The 19878-nt window shown below is 59.5% G+C and overlaps 1 protein-coding gene across 1 annotated transcript in view; it reads left to right on the top strand.

Moving 5' to 3' along the window:
• Nucleotides 1-7510, top strand: part of SBF1 (SET binding factor 1) — a 47775-nt gene extending 40265 nt beyond the window's left edge. Inside the window, exons 32-43 of the mRNA XM_051625404.1 lie at nt 1037-1218; nt 1821-1997; nt 2573-2674; nt 2755-2940; nt 3463-3589; nt 3666-3796; nt 4734-4967; nt 5359-5469; nt 5767-5978; nt 6211-6298; nt 6426-6557; nt 6665-7510. Of these exons, the coding sequence (XP_051481364.1) occupies nt 1037-1218; nt 1821-1997; nt 2573-2674; nt 2755-2940; nt 3463-3589; nt 3666-3796; nt 4734-4967; nt 5359-5469; nt 5767-5978; nt 6211-6298; nt 6426-6557; nt 6665-6763 (1781 nt within the window). The 3' untranslated portion in view covers nt 6764-7510. The remainder of the gene's footprint in view (nt 1-1036; nt 1219-1820; nt 1998-2572; nt 2675-2754; nt 2941-3462; nt 3590-3665; nt 3797-4733; nt 4968-5358; nt 5470-5766; nt 5979-6210; nt 6299-6425; nt 6558-6664) is intronic.
• The last annotated feature ends 12368 nt before the right edge of the window (nt 7511-19878 follow it).

The following is a 19878-nucleotide window of genomic DNA, read 5'->3' as shown; positions in this document are numbered from 1 at the left end:
AACCACCCACCGGGTGCTAACCACCACCCACTGGCTGCTAACCAACCACCACCCACCCACCGGGTGCTAACCAACCACCCACTGGCTGCTAACCACCCACCACCCACCAGGTGCTAACCAACCACCACCCACAGGGTGCTGACGTGCCCCCCTTGTTCCCCACATTCACTCCCACCCCTCACACCACTAATGTCCCCGTGTCACCTGCTCGTGTCCCCCCGAGTGTCTCCAGGCACAGGCCAGTCCTGGTGCCAGTGGTAAGTACGGAGCCTGTCCCAGCTGCTCCCCCTCACCTGCCTCCAGGGTTGCTTTGGTCTTGTGCAGCTGCTGGTGCTTGGAGGGTGGTGGCCAGGGCTGGGTGGTGGTGGCCAGGGGCAGATGGTGGTGGCCAGGACTGGGTGGTGATGGCCAGGGCTGGGTGGTGGTGGCCAGGGCTGGGTGATGGTGGCCAGGGCTGGGTGGTGGTGGCCAGGGCTGGGTGATGGTGGTCAGGGGCAGATGGTGGTGGTCAGGGGCAGATGGTGGTGGCCAGGGCTGGGTGGTGATGGCCAGGGCTGGGTGGTGGTGGCCAGGGCTGGGTGGCTGTGGCCAGGGCTGGGTGGTGGTGGCCAGGGCTGGGTGGTGGTGGCCAGGGCTGGATAGCTGTGGCCAGGGCTGAGTGGTGGTGTTCTGGGACAGGTGGTGATGAGATGGTGGTGGCCAGGACCGGGTGGTGGCGGCCAGGACTGGGTAGTGGTGGTGGCCCAAGCTGGGTGGTGGTGGCCAGGGCCAGGGTCTGGCTGGCAGGGAAGGGGTCCTCGGGGTCAGGGGAGGGGTCCTGGGGGCAGGTACAGGCCTGGGCCTGGGGCCGGGCCGTGGAGCCGCCGGGGCAGCTCCTGGAGTCCAGCAGGCAGGAATTCCTGCAGCGCCCAGCACGGAGCAGGAGCCAAAGCAGCCCTGGTTCCCAGCCCCTTCCCGGCACCGGCTGGGGGGGACACGGGAGTCACCCCAGCCCAGGGGACAGCAGGGACCCCCCTGAGTGCCGGGTCTCCTGCAGGGAAGTGGGGCAGCATCCGGGCCAGCGGGCGGGCGAGCAGCTACGGCCTGAACGTGGAGATCGGGTCCCGGCTGGCGGGGAAGGAGCTGCTGGGACCCCAGCACAACGGCAGCCCCGAGACCCCCTTCCTGCGCCCGCACCGCGCCGCGCTCTACATCCTGGGGGACAAGTCCCAGCTGAAGGTAACTGCTCTGTGCCCACCACGGGGTGGTGGCTCTCAGGGACACGGTGTGGTTTGGGCTGGGAGGGACCTCAGAGCCCACCCAGTCCCACCCCTGCATGGGCAGGGACACCTCCCACCATTCCAGGCTGCTCCAAGCCCCATCCAACCTGCCCTTCAACACTGCCAGGGATGGGGCAGCCACAGCTTCCCTGGCCAACCTGGGCCAGGCTCTCCCCACCCTCACAGCCCAGAATTTCTCCCTCACATCTCAGCTCCAGCTCCCTCTGCCAGCTGGAAACCCTTCCCCCTGCTCCCATCCCTCCCTGCCCTTGTCCCAAGCCCCTCCCCAGCTTTCCTGGAGCCCCTTCAGGCACTGGAAGGTGCTCTCAGGTCTCCCTGGAGCCTTCTCTTCTCCAGGCTGAACACCCCAACTCTCCCAGCCTGGCTCCAGAGCAGAGCTGCTCCAGCCCTCCCAGCATCTCCACTAGACCAGGCTGCCCCAAGCCCCATCCACCCTGGTCTTGAGCACTTCCAGGGAAGGGACAGCCACAGCTTCTCTGGGGCTGTTGGGGGGACACTCAGGGGGTCTCTGGGGGTGGTGCTGAGTGTCTCCTCCCTCAGGGGCTGAAGCCAGACCCGCTGCAGCACTGGGAGCTGGTGCCCATCGAGGTGTTCGACGTGCGGCAGGTCAAGGCCAGCTTCAAGAAGCTGATGAAGGCCTGTGTGCCCGGGTGCCCCTCCAGCGACCTCAGCCTCACCTACCTGCGGTCCCTGGAGGAGTCTGAGTGGCTGTCCCAGGTCAGTGTCACCCAAAGCCTGGGGGGTCCTGGTCTGTCCCTACAGGAAGACAGGAGGAGTCTTTGCTGGTGGCTGTCATCAGATCACAGACTGGGTTAGGTGGAAGTGAGCTAAAGCTCATCCAGTGCCACCCCTGCATGGGCAGGGACACCTCCCCCCATTCCAGGCTGCTCCAAGCCCCATCCAACCTGCCCTTCAACACTGCCAGGGATGGGGCAGCCACAGCTTCTCTGGGCAACCTGGGCCAGGGTCTCCCCTTTAGACCTTTAAGATCATCCAGTCCAACCATGAAACCAACTCTGCCGAGTTGGGTGCTACCCCATGTCCCTCAGCACCACACCTGCCAGGCTTTTAAACCCATTCAGGACTGGGGATTCATCCACCTCCTTGGGCAGCCTGGGCCAGGCCTAGACAACCCTCCCAGTGAAGGAGTTTCTTCCATGCTTCTGTCCTACTGTCATATAAACATTATATGATCAACTAGATGGTGAAATTCAGAGCTGAAAATGGAACCAGTAGTGAAAAAAGGGTCACACTTCCTGCTCCCTGGTAACTCTTGGTCTTTACGTTGGCAGATCCATAAGATCCTGCAGATTTCAGTGTTGGTGGTGGAGCTCCTGGACACGGGTTCCTCGGTGCTGGTCAGCCTGGAGGATGGCTGGGACATCACCACGCAGGTAGGACCCTGTGACCACCCAGTGCTGCCCCCTGCCCAGCTCTTTCTTGGCGTCCGAAGCCTCTCTGTCCCCCCACCCAGGTGGTCTCCCTGGTGCAGCTGCTGTCGGATCCCTACTACCGGACGCTGGAGGGTTTCCGCCTGCTGGTGGAGAAGGAGTGGTTGTCCTTTGGACACCGCTTCAGCCACCGGGGGGCGCAGACCCTGGCCGGCCAGAGCAGCGGCTTCGCCCCCATCTTCCTGCAGTTCCTGGACTGTGTCCACCAGGTGAGCGCTGGGAAGGGCCACGGGGCTGGGGAAGGGGCTGGAGCTCAAGGAGAAGGGGCTGGAGAACTTGTGAGGAGCAGCTGAGGGAGCTGGGGGTGTTGAGCCTGCAGCAAAGGAGGCTGAGGGGAGACCTGCTGGCTCTGCAGCTGCCTGAGAGGAGGTTGGAGCCAGGGGGGTCGGGCTCTGCTCCCCAGGAACAAGCGACAGGACCAGAGGGAACGGCCTCAAGTTGTGCCAGGGGAGGCTGAGGTTGGATCTGGGGAACAATTCCTTCCTGGCAAGGGTTGTCAGGGCCTGGCTCAGGCTGCCCAGGGCAGGGGGGAGTCCCCATCCCTGGGGGGGTTTCCAAGGCCTGGAGATGGTGCTGAGGGACATGGGGCAGGGGTGGCCTTGGCAGGGCTGGGGAAGGGATGGACTTGACCTTCAAGGTCCTTTCCAATCCAAACAATTCCATGATTCTGCGAGTGAGTCCAGAGCCCTTGGTGGGTCCTGGGAGGTCTCACCCGAGCTGCTCCTTTGCAGATCCACCTGCAGTTCCCCATGGAGTTCGAGTTCAGCCAGTACTACCTGAAGTTCCTCAGCTACCACTACATTTCCAACCGCTTCCGGACCTTCCTGCTGGACTCCGACTACGAGCGCATCGAGCTGGGTGAGGGGAGCGCGGGGAGCGTGGGGGGCAGAGCCCAGAGCCCTGCCCCAGGTAATGACCCCTCCCTGCCCCTCAGGTGTCCTGTACGAGGAGAAGGGGGAGAGGAAGAGCCAGCAGGTCTACAAATCCATCTGGGATTACATCGACCGGCTCAACAAGAAGGCTCCAGTTTTCTTCAACTACATGTACGCGCCCGAGGATGGGGAGGTGAGAGCAGAGCTGGGCCCTGGCCAGGCCCCTGTGCCCCCCGGGAGCCAGGGGGAGCTGGGATGGGGCTTTCCAGGGGTACCCCCAGGGCTCCTCGCCCACCTGGAGCAGAGTGAGCAGCCCCTGCTGGGCTGGACCACAGGGTGTGCCCTGGGGCCATGGGAGGGGTCCTGCCACCCCGGGGGGCACAGGCAGAGCTGGGCCCTGCAGGGGAGTGGGGGACATGGGGGTGCAGAGGGGAGATCCTGAGCTGGAGCTGCCAGGGCCTCCTGGGACAAGCTGGGAATGTTGTTCCCTGGGCAGAGGCAGTGGCAGGTTGGGGTGTGTGGCCCCGGTGGGTCAGGGGGCTGCTCTGTGCCAACGAGGCTGAGCTGCTCTGAGCTCCCCCGTGGCCTGGGCTCCATCTGGGCCAACACTGGGAGCAGCTCTGCTGTTCCCAGCCCAGCCTTGTCTTTCCTGACCAGCCCCACAGCCTTCCAGCCTCTGCTGCCTCTCATGGAATCATGGAATGGTTTGGGTTGGAGGGACCTTAAGTCCCACCCCTGCCATGGGCAGGGACACCTCCCAGCAGCCCAGGCTGCTCCAAGCCCCATCCAACCTGCCCTTCAACACTGCCAGGGATGGGGCAGCCACAGCTTCTCTGGGCAACCTGGGCCAGGCTCTCCCCACCCTCACAGCACAGAATTTCTCCCTCACATCTCATGTTCATCTCCCCTCTTCCAGCTGGAAACCCTTCCCCCTGCTCCCATCCCTCCCTGCCCTTGTCCCAAGTTCCTCCCCAGCTTTCCTGCAGCCCCTTCCTTCCTGCTTGGGAATCCTCACCCTTGGGGAAACGCTCCCAGGTCCCGTCTGGACAGGTTGTCGTGCAGTGTGGCCGGGGACCTGTCCTGCCTGGACCCCTCTGCCCTTCTTGAGTGTCTCCCCGCTGGTCCCACAGGTGCTCAGGCCCTACAGCAACATTTCCAACCTGAAGGTCTGGGAATACTACACGGAGGAGACGCTCTCCGAGGGCCCGTCCTACGACTGGGAGCTGGCGCAGGGGCAGCCCGAGGCGGTGGAGGAGGCGGAGCGCCAGGACACCGGCGCCCCCCAGACCAAGCGCAAGATCATCTGGCCCTGCTACGACAACCGCAGCCGCCTGGAGCCCGACGCCATCTCCAGGCTGCTGGAGGTGAGAGCCCGGGCCTGCCGGCTGGGCTGGGAACCACGGATCCGTGGGATGGGTTGGCTTGGAAGGGACCTCAGAGCTCATCCAGTCACTTCTGCCGTGGGCAGGGACACCTCCCACCATTCCAGGCTGCTCCAAGCCCCATCCAACCTGCCCTTCAACACCTCCAGGGATGGGGCAGCCACAGCTTCCCTGGGCAACCTGGGCCAGGCTCTCCCCACCCTCATTTGGTCCCAGCCTGGACTCCCTGTGGTGTCCCCAGGGGTGGGACACTGCCCTGGCACACAGAGGGGCAGGGTTGGCGTCAGTTGAGGCCCCCCCAGGACAGAGACAGTGGTTCCAGGGGGTCTTGTCGCCACCTGGGCTGATACCTGAATCCCCACCACCACCCCAGGAGCTGCACAACCTGGAGATGGAGCTGGGGCAGGTCCCGGAGCGCTGGAAGGAGACGTGGGACAAGGTCAAAGCTTCTCAGCGCCCCGAGGCCAGGCAGGAGGGCAGCCGGGTAGGTGGGGGGCTGCCAGGGGCCTGGGGGGCTGCCAGGGGGTGGGGGGCTGCCAGGGGGTGGGGGGCTGCCAGGAGGTGGGGGGCTGCCAGGGGGTGGGGGCTGTGGGACACGGGTGTGATGGGAGGGGCTGGGGGGTGGTGTGATGGGGGGGGCAGAGGGAGGGGGGTGTGTGTGGGGGTGTTTCTGCCCAGGAATGCCCCAGCACAGAGGGTGTTTGTGCCCAGGGGTGGGTGGGGGGCGTTGCTGGTGCTTTCACCCCCTCCTCCCTCACGCCGTACCCTCTGCTCCCCGCAGACCCCCAGCTCCCTCCTGATGTCCTCCGGCCTGTCCCACCACCGCCGCTCGCTCGGTGTTTACCTGCAGGAGAGCGGGGTGGGCTCCACGCTCAACCTCAGCCTGGACAGCGACACCAGCAGCACCTCCACGCCCTCCAGCGGGCGGCCGGGCGGGCGCCGCAGCACCAGCACCCTCTACAGCCAGTTCCAGATGTCGGAGAGCGAGAACAGGCAGGCGGGGGGCTCGGGGTGCGGGGGGGGCTCTGCGGTGGGGACCCCTCTCCAGGGAGGGGGGAGGGCCTGGGGGTTCTGCAGAGCACGGACCCCCGTCCTGTCTCACCCGCCGTCCTGTCTCACCCCCCATCCTCTCTCGTCCCCGCTGACCCTGGGCTGTCACAGCCCACCCTGCCCCTCATCCCCCCCCACTTCCTCCCCCCCCTGACATGCTGCCTGGCCCCGGCAGGTCCTACGAGGGGTCCCTGTACAAGAAAGGAGCCTTCATGAAGCCCTGGAAGCCTCGCTGGTTTGTGCTGGATAAAACCAAACATCAGGTACTGAGGGGCAGGGGAGCCCCAGGGGGTCTGTGCTTCTGTCCCTCCCGGGAGCTCTGGGGTCTGTCCCTCCCTCCCTCCCTCCCTCCCTCCCTCCGGGGAGCTCTGACCCTGCTGCCCCCCCCAGCTCCGTTACTACGACAGCCGGATGGACACGGAGTGCAAAGGGGTGATCGACCTGGCCGAGGTGGAGTCCATCACCCCGGGAACCCCCACCATGGGGGCCCCCAAGACGGTGGATGAGAAGGCCTTCTTTGATGTGAGCGCAGCCCCAAGGGGGTCCCGGGGAGGGGTCCCGAGGTGGGGGGGGGTTGCCGTGTCCCCTCTCACCTCCCCTCCCCTTCTCCTCCTCCCCCCCCCCCGCAGCTGAAGACGACAAAACGAGTTTACAATTTCTGCGCCCAGGACGTGCAGTTGGCCCAGCAGTGGATCGACCGCATCCAGAGCTGCTTGTCGGACGCCTGAGCAGCCGCGGAGCCGCGTGTCCCGGCGCTGCCCGCGGGGCCCCGCACGGGGAGCAGGGGCCGGGGGCTGCGGGGCCGGGGGCTGCGGGGCCGGGCGGGGGGCGCTGCCCCTGCTCCCAGCGCCCGGGACCCCCCCCGGCCGCGCCCCCGGGCGGGACCAGCCCGGGACATGAGGTCGGACTGTGGAGGATTCTTCGCGTTGCAGCAGGTCGGGGGGTGCGGGCTGGGGGGGCCCGGCCTGCTCTGACCCCCCCCCAAGGCCTGTCTGAGCCCTGTAATTACTGTGTCCCCTGTGCCCCCCCAGCCCCGCTCCAGCTCAGCCGGCTGGAGGGGCAACTGTGCTTCCCCCCCCCGGGTTTAGAGAAAGCAGGAGCTGCCCCCCCACCCTCCCCACCGCCTGCATGGCCACCCAGCCTTCCCGGGGGGACCCCAGCCCTTTTCCCCCCCCCCCCTTTCCAGACCCCCCTGCCCCGCAGTGCAGCCGCTGCCTGAGACACCCCCCCCCACCGCGGCTTTGCCCCATCCCGCTGGAACCCGAGACCTGCAGCTCAGGGGGCCGGTACCTCCCCCAACCCCCCCCCCCGGGACTCAGCACCGCGCTGGGACCATCCTGCCCCCCCCCTCCGGCAGCCCCCGGTGGTCCCAGCCCCGCGATCTGCCCGGGGCTGGAGCTGCAGGCGCCGGGATCCGTGTCCCGGGATGCGGCCGCGGGGAGGGGGCTGCGAGGGCCGGGCCGGGCCGGGGGGCGGGGGCTCCGTCCTGGTGGGGGCTCCGGCTCAACCTCCGCGGCCGGTTCCCTGGCGGGGGCGGGGGGGGAAGCGGGGACGGACACACGTTCCGCACCGGAGGTGCCAAAGGCTGCGGCCTCGGCAGCGCCCTGGGGTGACCCCTTAGTGTGTTGTGGGGGGGTTGGAGGGTTACACCACCCCGACCCTCCCAGAACCTCTGGGCAAGGGACATGGGTGGGCAGAGCGGAGCCCCCCGGTGTGTTTGCACAGGTCACACCCCCCGGGAAGGAGGGGGCAGCTCCGGGGGGCACCGCACGGGGCTGACCCCCCCCCGCAACCTCGGGGCGCCCCCTCCCCGAGAGCCCCCTCCCCACGCTTCTGCCCTGCCCTGCCAGCAGAGGGGCCTGGGGGGACCCTGGGGGGCTGCACCTCCCTCCCCCCCCCACTGCCACTTCCCTGCTTCTTGTGTCCGTGCAAAGGGGGAACATTCGGTACAGACCCAGCTCCTGCAGCAGCACCTCATCCCCCTGCACTGGTGTGAGCACGGGGCGGGGGGGGTTGGCCCCCCCCTTACCCACCCCCCCCAGGGTCGCTTGTTGGGGAGCCCGACGTGGTGCTGGGGGTGGCTCAGGACCCTCTGGGGGGCAGGGTCCGGCCTCCCCAGCCCTCCCTGCTCCCCTGCCCATCTGGTTTTTAAAGGAGAACAAGGTTTTATTTCAGTGCAGAGATCTTTGTACAGTCTTACCCCCCCACGCCCTCCCCCGGGCACTGCCCCACGCCGGCTGGGCAGCCGGTGGCACATGGAGGCTGTTGGTTGTTTTTTTTGTTTTGTTTTGTTTTTGTTTTTTGTTTTTTGTAACTTACCTGAGCAGTTGTAGATTATTGAAGTTTCTGTACATTGTGTCAAACATACAGAGTCCTTGTATTGTATTGTGCCTAGAGGAAAAAGGTTATTATATAAAGAGAAAAACTAACTGAATTTAATAAAAAAATTAATATGACACGTGTCCTTTTGCCTCTGGCACAGGCTGCCCAGGGAGGTGGTGGAGTCACCATCCCTGGGAGTGTTTGGAAGAAAAGACAGATGTGGTGCTTGGGAACAGGATTTAAGCACCAAACGGGTGGATTAGGTTCTGGTTGGTGGGTTTAGGTTCTGGTTGGACTTGAATGATCTTCAAGGCCCTTTCCAGCCAGGATGATTCTGTGGTTCTGTGATTCTGGGACCCTGGGCCAGTGCTGGGGGACCCACAGGACCAGCTCCTGTCCCAGGGGGCTGGAGGGGGGACAGAGCCCCATGGGAGATGCTGTCACAGCCCCAGGAATTTGTCCCAGTGGCACCTGCACTGGTCCCTGTGGTCCCCTCAGCCAACGAGGACCCTTCTGTGCTGCCCTCCTGCTCCTCCTGGTGGGAAAGCCCATCAGCTTGGACTCTTCCCCGAGGGGTGATGAGCCCAGTGTCACTGTCACCAAGACTCTGCTGGCTTCTCTGGGCTGTCAGTCCCTGCCTGGGCTCTGGGCTTGCAGCAGGACCTCTGTCCTGGGAAAAAGGGGGATGTGGGGGCTGCACCTGGAGGTGGCCCCTTTGCCCCAGGCCCACCACGCGTGTCCCTGCCCCGAGCCCAGCAGGATGAGATGGGGATGGGATCAGAGGGCAGCAGCTCCATGGAGCTGCTGCTCCAACATAGGAACCTGCCTTGCTCTGCAGCAGGGAAAGCTAGAGAGACCCAAACCCAACGGTGACAGCTCCCAATGCTCCCCCTCTCTGGCCAGGACCCTGGGACCAAAGAGGGACCAGGACAGGAGGCACCTGGTACCAAACCTGCCACTGGTTCCCCTTGACCAGCCAACCTAAACACTTCACTAAATGCAGGAACAGCAGCTGCAGCTCAAACCTGCTCTGGCTGCAGCCACCAAGACAGTTCCCCTTGAGAACCCTCAGGGCACCAGAGGAGGCTCCACCACAAAGTCCTGAACCGTGGTCACCACGGACCAAGCCTGAGCAGATACCATCAGGGTGATGCCTTCAAGCCTGCCCACAGCTGGAGGCCAGCCCTGCTCCACCTGGGTGCTGTGGCAGCCTCACCTGCCCCACCAGCAGCTTTCTCCAAGGGTGAAGACTGCAGGATTTGGGCACAAGAAACCCTGGGGCAGGTTCCCTTTCAATGCAGCTGACAGGGCTCAGCAGGAGGGGACGAGTCACAAGGAGGGAACATCTGGCCAAGTCGCTCATGGCCACCACATTGTCCTGCAGGATGGAGGAACCCACCACTGGCACGTGAATTTTGAGCTTTTATTGATAGTTGGAATTTACAGCCTAAAACTGACAACACAGAGAGATGCAGACTTTTTTTTCCTTTTTTTTTTCTTTTTTTTTTTTTCCTTCTTTTTTACAAAAAAAACCCAAAACCAAAAATAACCAAAAGCCACCAGCATCAGATTTACAATATAAAAGTTTTGACAGTAGAGAGACTAAAGTACATCTGGAATTACTCAGAAAAATAAACAGGGAAAAAAAAGGCAGTAATTTAAAATTTGTCCCCCATATATACACATAGATACACAGACATTGCTTACAAAGACCCGGGTTCCACACTTAAGGGCAGGAGGCATCACAAGATAAAAAGGCTCCCCTGTCATTGCACTCAATTAATTAATTACCCCCCGTTGGGCGCCCCCTTCGCCACCCCTTCCTGGCTTAGAGGAAAGGCCACGTGAAGCTCCAATGGGATTTCTGCACTCCCGGGGGTCCCAGGGACCCTCCCCCCACCCCAGGTGGGGTCTCCCCCGCCCACTGTCACCATTGTCACCGTTGTCACCACCCCCGGACACGGGCGGTGCAGGCCAAGTGCTGCTTATTGCTATCCAGGGGGCACCTCGCCCACCAGCCAACCCCTGGCAGGGGCTTCATGGAAAGGCATCGATCCCCCCCCTCACCCTCTGCTGCTCCAGCCCCACCCTGAGCCCCCCCGCAGGGCTCCCAGGGCCACCGGCAGCTCCCCAGGGAAACTGGGCTCTGGGGACACTGGGACAGACCCCCTGGACTTCCAGCAGAGCAAAAGGGTGATGCCAAAACCTGGGCTGAAGTTTGGGCCCCAGAGCTGCCACATCCAGCTCCCCAGGGCGTTCCAGCCCCATCCCAGGGCTGCCTGAGCCTCCCCCCAGCCTGGAGGGGGGATCTGAAGGATCCTCCCACTCCCGGGGGCCCCGGGAGGTTTCACCTCACACCCCAAGACCTGGGCTTCGGCCTCCCTTGGCTGTGCCTCAGGGACTGCAGGGGGGTCTCTCCACGGCTCCTCCTGCAAGGAGCCAACCCCTGGAGCAGGACCCAGCCTTGGGCACCCCGGGATGTGCCCACACCCCCCTGCCTGGAGCTCTACTCCCCTGGGAGACACTGGGATGAAGCCAGCAGCCCCAGGCTCTGACCAGCATCACTGCAGCCTCCCAGCTCTCCTGGGGAGAAGTCATTATTCTTTTTCTTTTTTTCTTTTTTTTTTTTTTTTAAAAAAAAAAGAAAACCCAAGTTGGTTTGGTTTTCTTTTTAGTTTAAATAATAAGGATTTTTTTGGGTCCTTCCACCCTAAGGTGGCAACTGGTGGGTTTTCTGGGTGGCCAGGCCAAGAAGAAATGGTTTGTGCTAACAGTCAAACAGCCAAACCCCTCCCACCACCCGCCTGCACCGCCTGATGCCAGGGACAGGGGGAACCCAGGAGGTTCTGGAACAGCTCTGGAGAAGCAGCTCCAGAGGCTCCAGCTCAACAGACTGTGGGCCAAGATACAAGGTGGCAAAGAATATTTAATATTCTGATTGCTTTAAATATGTTAAGTGCAAATTAACTGGTGAAAGGGGGGTGTCCTGTCAGGCAGGAAAATCTGAGCCTGAAGAGGAAGTTTGTGAGTCTGAGCAGACAGACCCTCTGGTAAAAAGCATCATGAGACCCTGGGGTGTTTCCACGTGCAATGAGAGACACTGACCCTCTCCAGGTGTGCCCAGCTCCGTGTGCAGGGACACAGGGACACCCCCAGCTGAGTGGAGCACCCAGCACTGCCAGGCTGACCCCGCGCTTGGGCTGTGCTAAAGAAAAGGGTCACAAAAGAGCAGATCAGCAAAAAGGGCCCTATAAAACTTGGTATTTCCCCTGAGGCTGCTCCTCTAAACCAGGAACACCATCAGGTACCAGGGCTGGGTACCAAGGGCAGGGACAGAAGAAGCAGGACCAGAAGCCACAAACCAAGAACCTTCTTTCCCATGAGAAAAATGCCAAAATGACACACACCCCCTCCCCCCTCCCTGAGCACTTTTCCTTTTTCTCAGTCTGAAACTGCAGCTTCACCTGCCCAGGAACGTGACAAGTGGAAAACACTGTTTTATCTTAAACTGAAGGAACCCAAACAAGTCACCTCAGTGCCAGCCCAGAGGAGCCCCAGAGGGTCCAGCCCCTCTCCCTGTGCCAGGACCCCGGGATTTTGTGACCTGTCCCAAGGGTGATGCTGTGCAGAAAGTGCAAACCTACTGAGCCACAAGTTCAATGCAACCCCAAGTGCTCCGAGAAGAACAGGATTAAGGTGAGTTTAGCAATAGATATATATGTATAAATAGTCCCTATATACATGAAGAACTGAGGATGGAGAGTGGAGGAAGGGAAGAAGAGCCCAGGACACACTAATCCAGCAGCTCCTGCCACCAAGTCCTGGTCCTGCCCAGACCTGCTCCTGCCTGTCCTGCCAGCACAGCCCCCAGCCCAGCAACCTGCACCTCACAAACAAACCCCTTTTCTTCTGTTTGGCACAACCTTCTGCAAGCAAAGAGCTGATGCTTCGAGGAGAATCTAGAAAAATCCACACCAGAAAGGACTCCAGGCCCAGCCAGGAAACGGAATTCTGCTCCTCACTCCTAAAGCTGCTCTTCAAACGACCAACCAGGCTGGTAAAAGAAATGGTTTATCTCTTGAAATCCAAATCATTTTTTTAATCCCAAGGTCTCTTCTGTTCTCTTCTCACGGACTCGTTTTGGTTGGAAAAGACCTTTGAGATCACCAAGTCCAACCACTAAACCCATCCTGACCAACTCAGCCGTGTCCCCCAAATTCTGTCTCATGGGCCAGGCCCCCAAACTCTGGGTTAGGGACCGACAGGGAACACAGGGATGTCTCCCAGCTGCTCCCACATCCCTGCAGCATTCCCAACGTGGTGGTGCCTTTCCCGTGCATCTCCTTGGACCACCCCCAGCCCAGGAGCCCCTGCACCCCCCACAGAGCCCGACCCCCCCCTGCCCTGTTTCCCCATTTCACGGGTGGCTCCCAGACCAGTTTTAACCTGCAATTCCGTCCCTGCTGCTTCTCCCCACAGGCACCAGCAGCCCCAGGGCCCAGAGCTGCTCCAGTGCCCAGCAGGGCTGGAAACACCTCAGGAAAGGGAACTTCTCCTCTCTGCCAGGGCTGCCCTCAGCCACCACGTTACTAAACCATCAGAAACTGCAACTCATGGCACTGCAGCTCAGGACTGACCCGTCTCCATCCACACGGAGCTGCAGGATCCCACCCAAGGACCAGGACCCACCCCAGCCCCAAATCACCCCCTGCCCAAACCCCACGGCCAGAGCAAGGTCCAGGCTCCTGGCACATCAGTTGGACACAGAATGTGCTCATGTTTCCTCCCCTTCACCCCCCGAGCTGCTCCTCAGGGCAGGGATGTTACCAGAGGGAAAAGCTGAGCAGCAGCTTGTCAGGGCTTGCTCAGTGACTCTGGGACAGAAAATCTGCCCTTTCATTAAAAATTTAAAAAAAAATAATAAAAAAATCAGATGAGGAATAGTTTCTATTTGATAAGAGGGGACTATTTACAGGCCCATAATGACAAGTGAGGTTTTCATTTAAATTACACATTAAATAATAAAATATCTAGTATTAAATATTAGTTCTACTTAAACACTAAATGATGGAGCCTCAAACTCTGAGGCACTTTTGAGCAGTTTCTCCAACACCTGGAGGACAAACCCCATGTCCATGTTCTAGATGGATCTCAGTAAAACATTCTGCCCCAGCCACAATCACCCTCTAGGAATGATCCACCTGGTTCCTGCACAGCCCCATCCTGAAAGGTCCCATGGACCTTTTGCATGGAGAGAACAATCCCACCCAACAACCTTCTCTTCTGGGAAACCGAGGAATGTCCCCTGGCTCCCCAGGCACCACACATGCTCTGCTGCTCCTCAAATCCTCTTCCCAGCACGATTCCCTGGAAACGTTTTTGGGAGGAAAGGAGGGGCCCTTATGGCAGACCCCGGGGGAGGTGACATCCCTGGAGTCACCAAGAAGCAGGTGCACACCAGGAGTGGATCTGTGGGCTTAGGGAGGGGTTGGAAGAGCAGCACGAGGACCAGGAAAAGGTTTTGTCAGGATGGGATGGACAATAAGGCACTTGGAATGGGGGGGGATGGAGAATCATCAGCATGGGAACCTGCTGGTTCCCATTCCACTGCCCCCCTTCCTGGCTACCTGGAGGTGAAACATGGACTTGGTTCCAAAGCTGGAATGAGAAGATATGACTCCTCCTGAACTCAACCAAGGGCACTGGGGTCTCTGTAGCTGGAATGCTTCCATCTGGGAGGGGATGGTCCCCTCTGCTCTGCTGAGACCCCCCTGAAGGGCTGGGGCCACCTCTGGGGTCCCCAACACAAGAAGGACACGGAGCTGTTGGAGAGAGGCCAGAGGAGCCACAGAGATGGTGGGAGGGCTGGAGCAGCTCTGCTCTGGAGACAGGCTGGGAGAGTTGGGGTGTTGAGCCTGGAGAAGAGAAGGCTCCAGGGAGACCTGAGAGCACCTTCCAGTACTGAAGGGGCTCCAGGAAAGCTGGGGAGGGGCTTGGGCCAAGGGCAGGGAGGGATGGGAGCAGGGGGAAGGGTTTCCAGCTGGCAGAGGGAGCTGGAGCTGAGATGTGAGGGAGAAATTCTGGGCTGTGAGGGTGGGGAGAGCCTGGCCCAGGTTGCCCAGGGAAGCTGTGGCTGCCCCATCCCTGGCAGTGTTGAAGGGCAGGTTGGATGGGGCTTGGAGCAGCCTGGCATGGTGGGAGGTGTCCCTACCCATGGCAGGGGTGGGACTGGGTGGGCTTTAAGGTCCCTTCCCACCCAAACCCTCCTGTGATTCCATGATCTTCACTGCTGGCCCTGGCTTTTCCCTGCAGACACTTCACTCCATGGCCATCAGCTGGAGCCAGGATGGGATCCAGGGCGGGAATGGGGGAGACAAAGCTGAGCTGGTCATGGTGACCCTGACCCCCAGGCCCCAGGAGGGTCAGTCAGGGCAGCCCCTCTGGGGGCCACGGACACATCCCGGGGCAAGAGAGACAACACAGGGACTGGAGAGATGAGGCAATTCCAGCCCGGATCCCCAGGATAGGGAGTTTCAGGGGTGGCCAGAGAAAGATCCTGTGGATTTGCCCCATATTGGGTGAAGTTTCCAAGCGTGGGAAAGGAGAGAGGCTGAAGTCAGGGAATGGCCCAAGCCAGGCCCTGTCCCAGCTGGGAGCACTGGGCCAGCAGGAATGTCTTGGGGAAGGGTCAGCAGCTCCAGGGGCAGAGGGGCTGGGCAGGGAGCTCCTGGGGTGATGGGGTGTCATCATGGGAGTTAACCACAAATGGACAGGACAGCTCAGGTCAGAGGAGAAGTTTCTGAAAGGAGACAGAGGAGCCCCCAGTGCCCTGACCCCAACCCCAAAGCTCTGACTGGTTTAACTTAACAGCCCAAGTCTGTTGATGCCCCTGGGCCACAGGAGGGTGCACAAAGGGCTGAGGATGTTCTTCACAAAGACAACGTTCAAACCAAGTCCAGGAGCCAAACACTGAACCAACTCAGGTTCTTGTCTCAGCTGCTAATGAAGCTACTTCATTTTTTTTTTTACTTCTAACATTTCCCCATGACTTGTGTGTGTCCTCCTGTGACCTGTGTCCTCCTGTGACCTGTGTCCTCCTGTGACCTGTGTGTGTCCTCCTGTGACCCGTGTGTGCCCTCCCATGACCTCTGTGTCACAGCCCACAGCTGCACCAATTTATGGTCCAAGGCAACTCATGGGTTGGTTATTTGGTTGTGGAAGAGTAAGGAAGCAGAACTTTCAGTTCCACCTGAAGGCAAGGGGAGAGCTCCTGTGACCCCAACCAGCACTGGTGTGTCCCAGGGCACCAGCACATCCCCCAGGAAGGGTCTGTCGTGCTCCCTAGGGTGCCATGGAGAGCAACCAGGGTTGTGTGTGCCCCTGCAATGGTTGGAGCAGACACTTCAGGGACGTGGGGACACGCAGAGAGAGCCTGGCCAGGGGACACACACTGTGGAGCAGATGGACATGGCCTGGCCTTGGGGAGAGAAGGGGTGATTTGCTTCATGAAGCCACTTTTCCAGATTGTCCTGGCAAGTTGGTCACCAGTTGGTGCTGGAACCTTAGTCTGAAGATGAGATGGGCAGGGAAAGTGTCCGTGCAAAGTCACTGCCAGGTGGTGAGGACCACCCAGCACAAGGACCACTGAAGGTGAAGACCACCAAAAGTGAGGAACACTAAAGGTGTCAAGGACTATCAGAGGCAAGGACCATCGCGTGCAAGGACCACTGGAAGTGAGGACCACCAAATGCAAGGACTACAGAAGATGAGGACCACTGGATTCAAGGACCACTGAAGGTGAGAAACACTGGATGCAAGGACCACTGGACACAAGGCCCACCAAACATGTCCCTATGGTGCCAGCTCAGGGCAGCAGAGAAGCCCAGCCCTCCTCCCACCCAGCACCCAGTGCAGGCAGGTACCACAGGTGGTCTCTCAACACCCATTCTGCAGCTCAGAGCCCACAGGGACACAGCACCCATGGCCACCAGACCCCTCAGAGGGCACCTGAACGGGGACAGAGCAGAGCAGGACCTCACTGCTGGTGACCCAACACCCAGCATTTTGGCAAAGGGTTTCCATGGGGTCACCAAGGAGTGAGGAACACGCTGCCCACCATGAGGGGTTTCAATTAACATCTGCTGTGCCTGTAGTTAATGACAGTCCAAGTTTAGCCCCATTAACCATCTAGCTGAGGTGACACTTCCGTGGTGCCCGCGCGGGCCGAGGACGAGCTGACTCAAAACCCACCAACACTGGGGGAGTCTCCACAGCATTTTCTAGGAAGTTCTGAGAAAAGAAAACCAACTAGCTCTGAGCATCAAAAATTACACACGAGAAGGTTTTTTTAATAGTTTACATCTCTCCAAACCCCTGAGGGGAATAAAAAATAGATGGGGAAGGATCTGTCCTTTAGAAAAGCCCCCCAACTTCTGGCAGAGAAGAAGGCTTCTTCTCTCCTGGTCAGCATCAAATATAAAAATACATTTTTACATAGAGGCAAATTCCACTAACATGTTTATACTTCTGCTGTGAACAGGGAACTGTCCCCAGAAATACAGGTAATTCTTGTACAACAAGGAAGAGGGAGGTGGGACTGGTCACCTTGATGCCCCACAGGGCCCTTCCAGCCACGAGGTAAGTGGGTGTTAGATGAGAGAAGCAAACACAGGAGCCAAACTGCCCACTGGCTGCACCCAGTTCTGCCAGAAAGTCCACCTGGAAATGCCTGCTCAGGTTCACTGGAGAATTCCCCCCAGCTGGCACCTGGCAGCAGCCACCACGGGGAGAAACCCTCCTCAAAACCCCCTTTCTCACCCCAAAGACAACAGCCCTAAGAAGGTGGAAACTTCAGCAGCAGGAACTGCAGCAACCCCAAGAAGCTGAACCTTTCACTGAACTGAGTCTTAGCACTGGGCTGAAACACCAAGGTGTCCATTTCTGCTGGCCAGGAGCTACAGGACCAAGCTAAGGCACATCCCTCAACTCCAGCCCCACGTTCCCCTGACCAGAAGGATCATTTTTTGCACATTGTCACACCAAGAGAAATTGTTACTTCCCACTTCACCCCGAGTTATTTTACAATTGAGTAATGATGGAAACCACGTGCCCAGGGCTCCCAACACCCACTGGGAGACCCAGCCCTTGGTCCCATCCTGGGAACACACTCCTGCTACCTCACCAAGAAATGGTATTTCTAAGACTGAATGAGCTACAAGAGGGTTGGGGCTGTTCTCAAGTTTGGGACTCTTTTTTTTTTTTTTTTTTGCTTAAAAGATGTTTCTGGTTTTGATGGAGAAATGAAATTTAGGTGTTTTCTATCCACAAAACAACTGCCAAGATGACCCATCCGTTGATGGGGAAACCCCAAGCCAGTCTCAGCCCGTGTCACAGAGGTTGTCCCAACCCTTCCTGGAGCACAGACTCTGTCCCCTCCTGTGCCACGTGCCCCCAGCAAGGTCTCCTGCTCCACTGGAGCTCCCTGTGCTCCACTGGAGCTCCAGCTGCTGCACACACAGGCTGCAGGGGGCTGCTCTGAAGGGAAGAGGTGCCTGTCACAAGTGCAAAGTGCCACCCGCTCAGATCTCATCTCAGCAAAGCAATCCCGGTGCCACCCGCTTGGTTTGCTGCTGAACCAGAGGGAGACCAGTTCCCCCCAAACACCTAAACCCTAGAATTTTTAAGACACGTTCAATGTCAACACACCAGAGCCTCCAAAGCCAAGGTTCTAGCTTAATTAACCTTCACGAAGCCTTCAGCTCCTCCCTGTCCATGCTGCTCTTGAAAACAGAACCAGCTCCTCCCAAGCCCAGAGCAGCCACGTCACACCAGCCCTGCCCCGAGTTCCCTGGCTTGAGCAGCAAGGCTGGAACAAACCCTGGAATCACACCCTGACCCGGGAGCCACGCGGGGCAGGAGGAGACGAGAAAGACAGACCCAGCAGCACAAGATGTGTGAGGAGCCAGAAGCTGGCAGGGCTGGGAAATGCCCCCTGCGATGGCAGGAGAGCTTTGCCAACCCCCTGGAGCTGCAGCAGCAGCGGGGACAGTTACAAGGCTACTGGGAATGTTCTGTCCACAGGACTCAAGGCCTCTTTAAGCCAATTCATCATGGTTTGGTTTGTTGGTTTGTTGTTTTTCACGTGAAAGCCCCCACGCTGTGCAGTGGAGCAGGAAGCTGCCAGGTTTCCTCACAACAAGGGGGAAGCTGTCACCTGGCTGCTGCTTGGGTGGGTTTTAATGGCCCGTGATGCCCAAACCAGAGAAAAACTTCCCCAGCCCACAGGGCAGCAGCCACTCTCCTGAGCCAGGACCCTGTATCCTCCCAGTGTTCTCCCCCACAAGTGCTCTCCCCCAACACCAAGGGGCTGGGCATTCACAAACTGAATTTACTTCAGGAGAAGCACCTGAAATGTTCTATTTTAACGCTGGGGGTGGCAAAAGAGCACCTGAGTGCACTGGGAGAGCTGGAGACCAGGGACACGGACGCCCTGGGAGCAGCAGAGGAGGCAGAGTGGGGGTTTCAGGGAGAACTGATGCCAGGTGAAAAAAAACAAGCAACAAACCAACCAAAGAAAACAAGCATGTCATGTAACCAGCAGGTTTCCCTTTGCCCCTACTCATGCCAGCAAAGCCTCTTGGAACAACAAAATCACTTGTTGCTCATTCCCGACCTTGATGCCGGGTGTCATCACTGCTCTGGGGAGAGAAAAGTCTGCTCATCTCCTGCCAGTGGCAAGATGAGCTGCTGTGTGCCAACAAAACCATCAAATATTCCATTGAAAAACATCAAATGATCTTACTTATCAGGTGTAATTAATCTGGCAGGCAGGGCACAGGGCTCTCCTCTCTCACGAAGGCTCAGGGGACTCCAAACCGCACGGTCACTGTCAGGCAGCAGGAATTTGTTGCACCACCACTGGAAAACCACTCTGGTCTTTAACATCTGCAGGAACTTGGGACTTTGCCACGAGAGGCTGCTCCACCTGCTCCACAGACTGATCAGCTGCAGAGAATGAGGCTCCTCCAGCTTTGCTGTCACTTGCTGCAGTCAGATGGTGCTGAGTGCGACGGAAGCTGGAGACCAAAACCCACCGGGAGCTGCTCCAAGGTATGCCACTGATAAATGATGGTTTATCTGTCACAGCTCACTGGCTAGTTTTTGGAAAACTGATTTTAGGGTGCCAGTGAACAACAATCAAGCCATTTAAAATGTTTCCCTTTTGATACAGGATGTAGGAACATCCCTGAACTCCCACCCACCCTGCGCACACACGCTCCGTGCCCCAAACCCTTCCCTGGCCAGCTGGGAGGCCTGAGCCTTCCTGCAGAGCTGCTGAGGGGGCACCTCGGGGCTTTTCTGCTTGAATGGTTTTCCTTTTTTTTTTTTTAATTTGTGCACCCAGTTGTCCACCCTCCCTGCCAGCTGCAGCTCTCCAAAAAGCACCCAAGGCAGCAACGGCTTGGGACACTCACCCAGTTGTTATCAGGCTTTGCTAAGGACACATTATCCAGATGAGCAG

This window comes from Apus apus, chromosome 1 (genome assembly GCF_020740795.1).
Source record: "Apus apus isolate bApuApu2 chromosome 1, bApuApu2.pri.cur, whole genome shotgun sequence".
Lineage (NCBI taxonomy): Eukaryota > Metazoa > Chordata > Aves > Apodiformes > Apodidae > Apus > Apus apus.
Note: the sequence above shows the minus strand (reverse complement) of the source record. Positions and strands in the feature narration are given on the sequence as shown.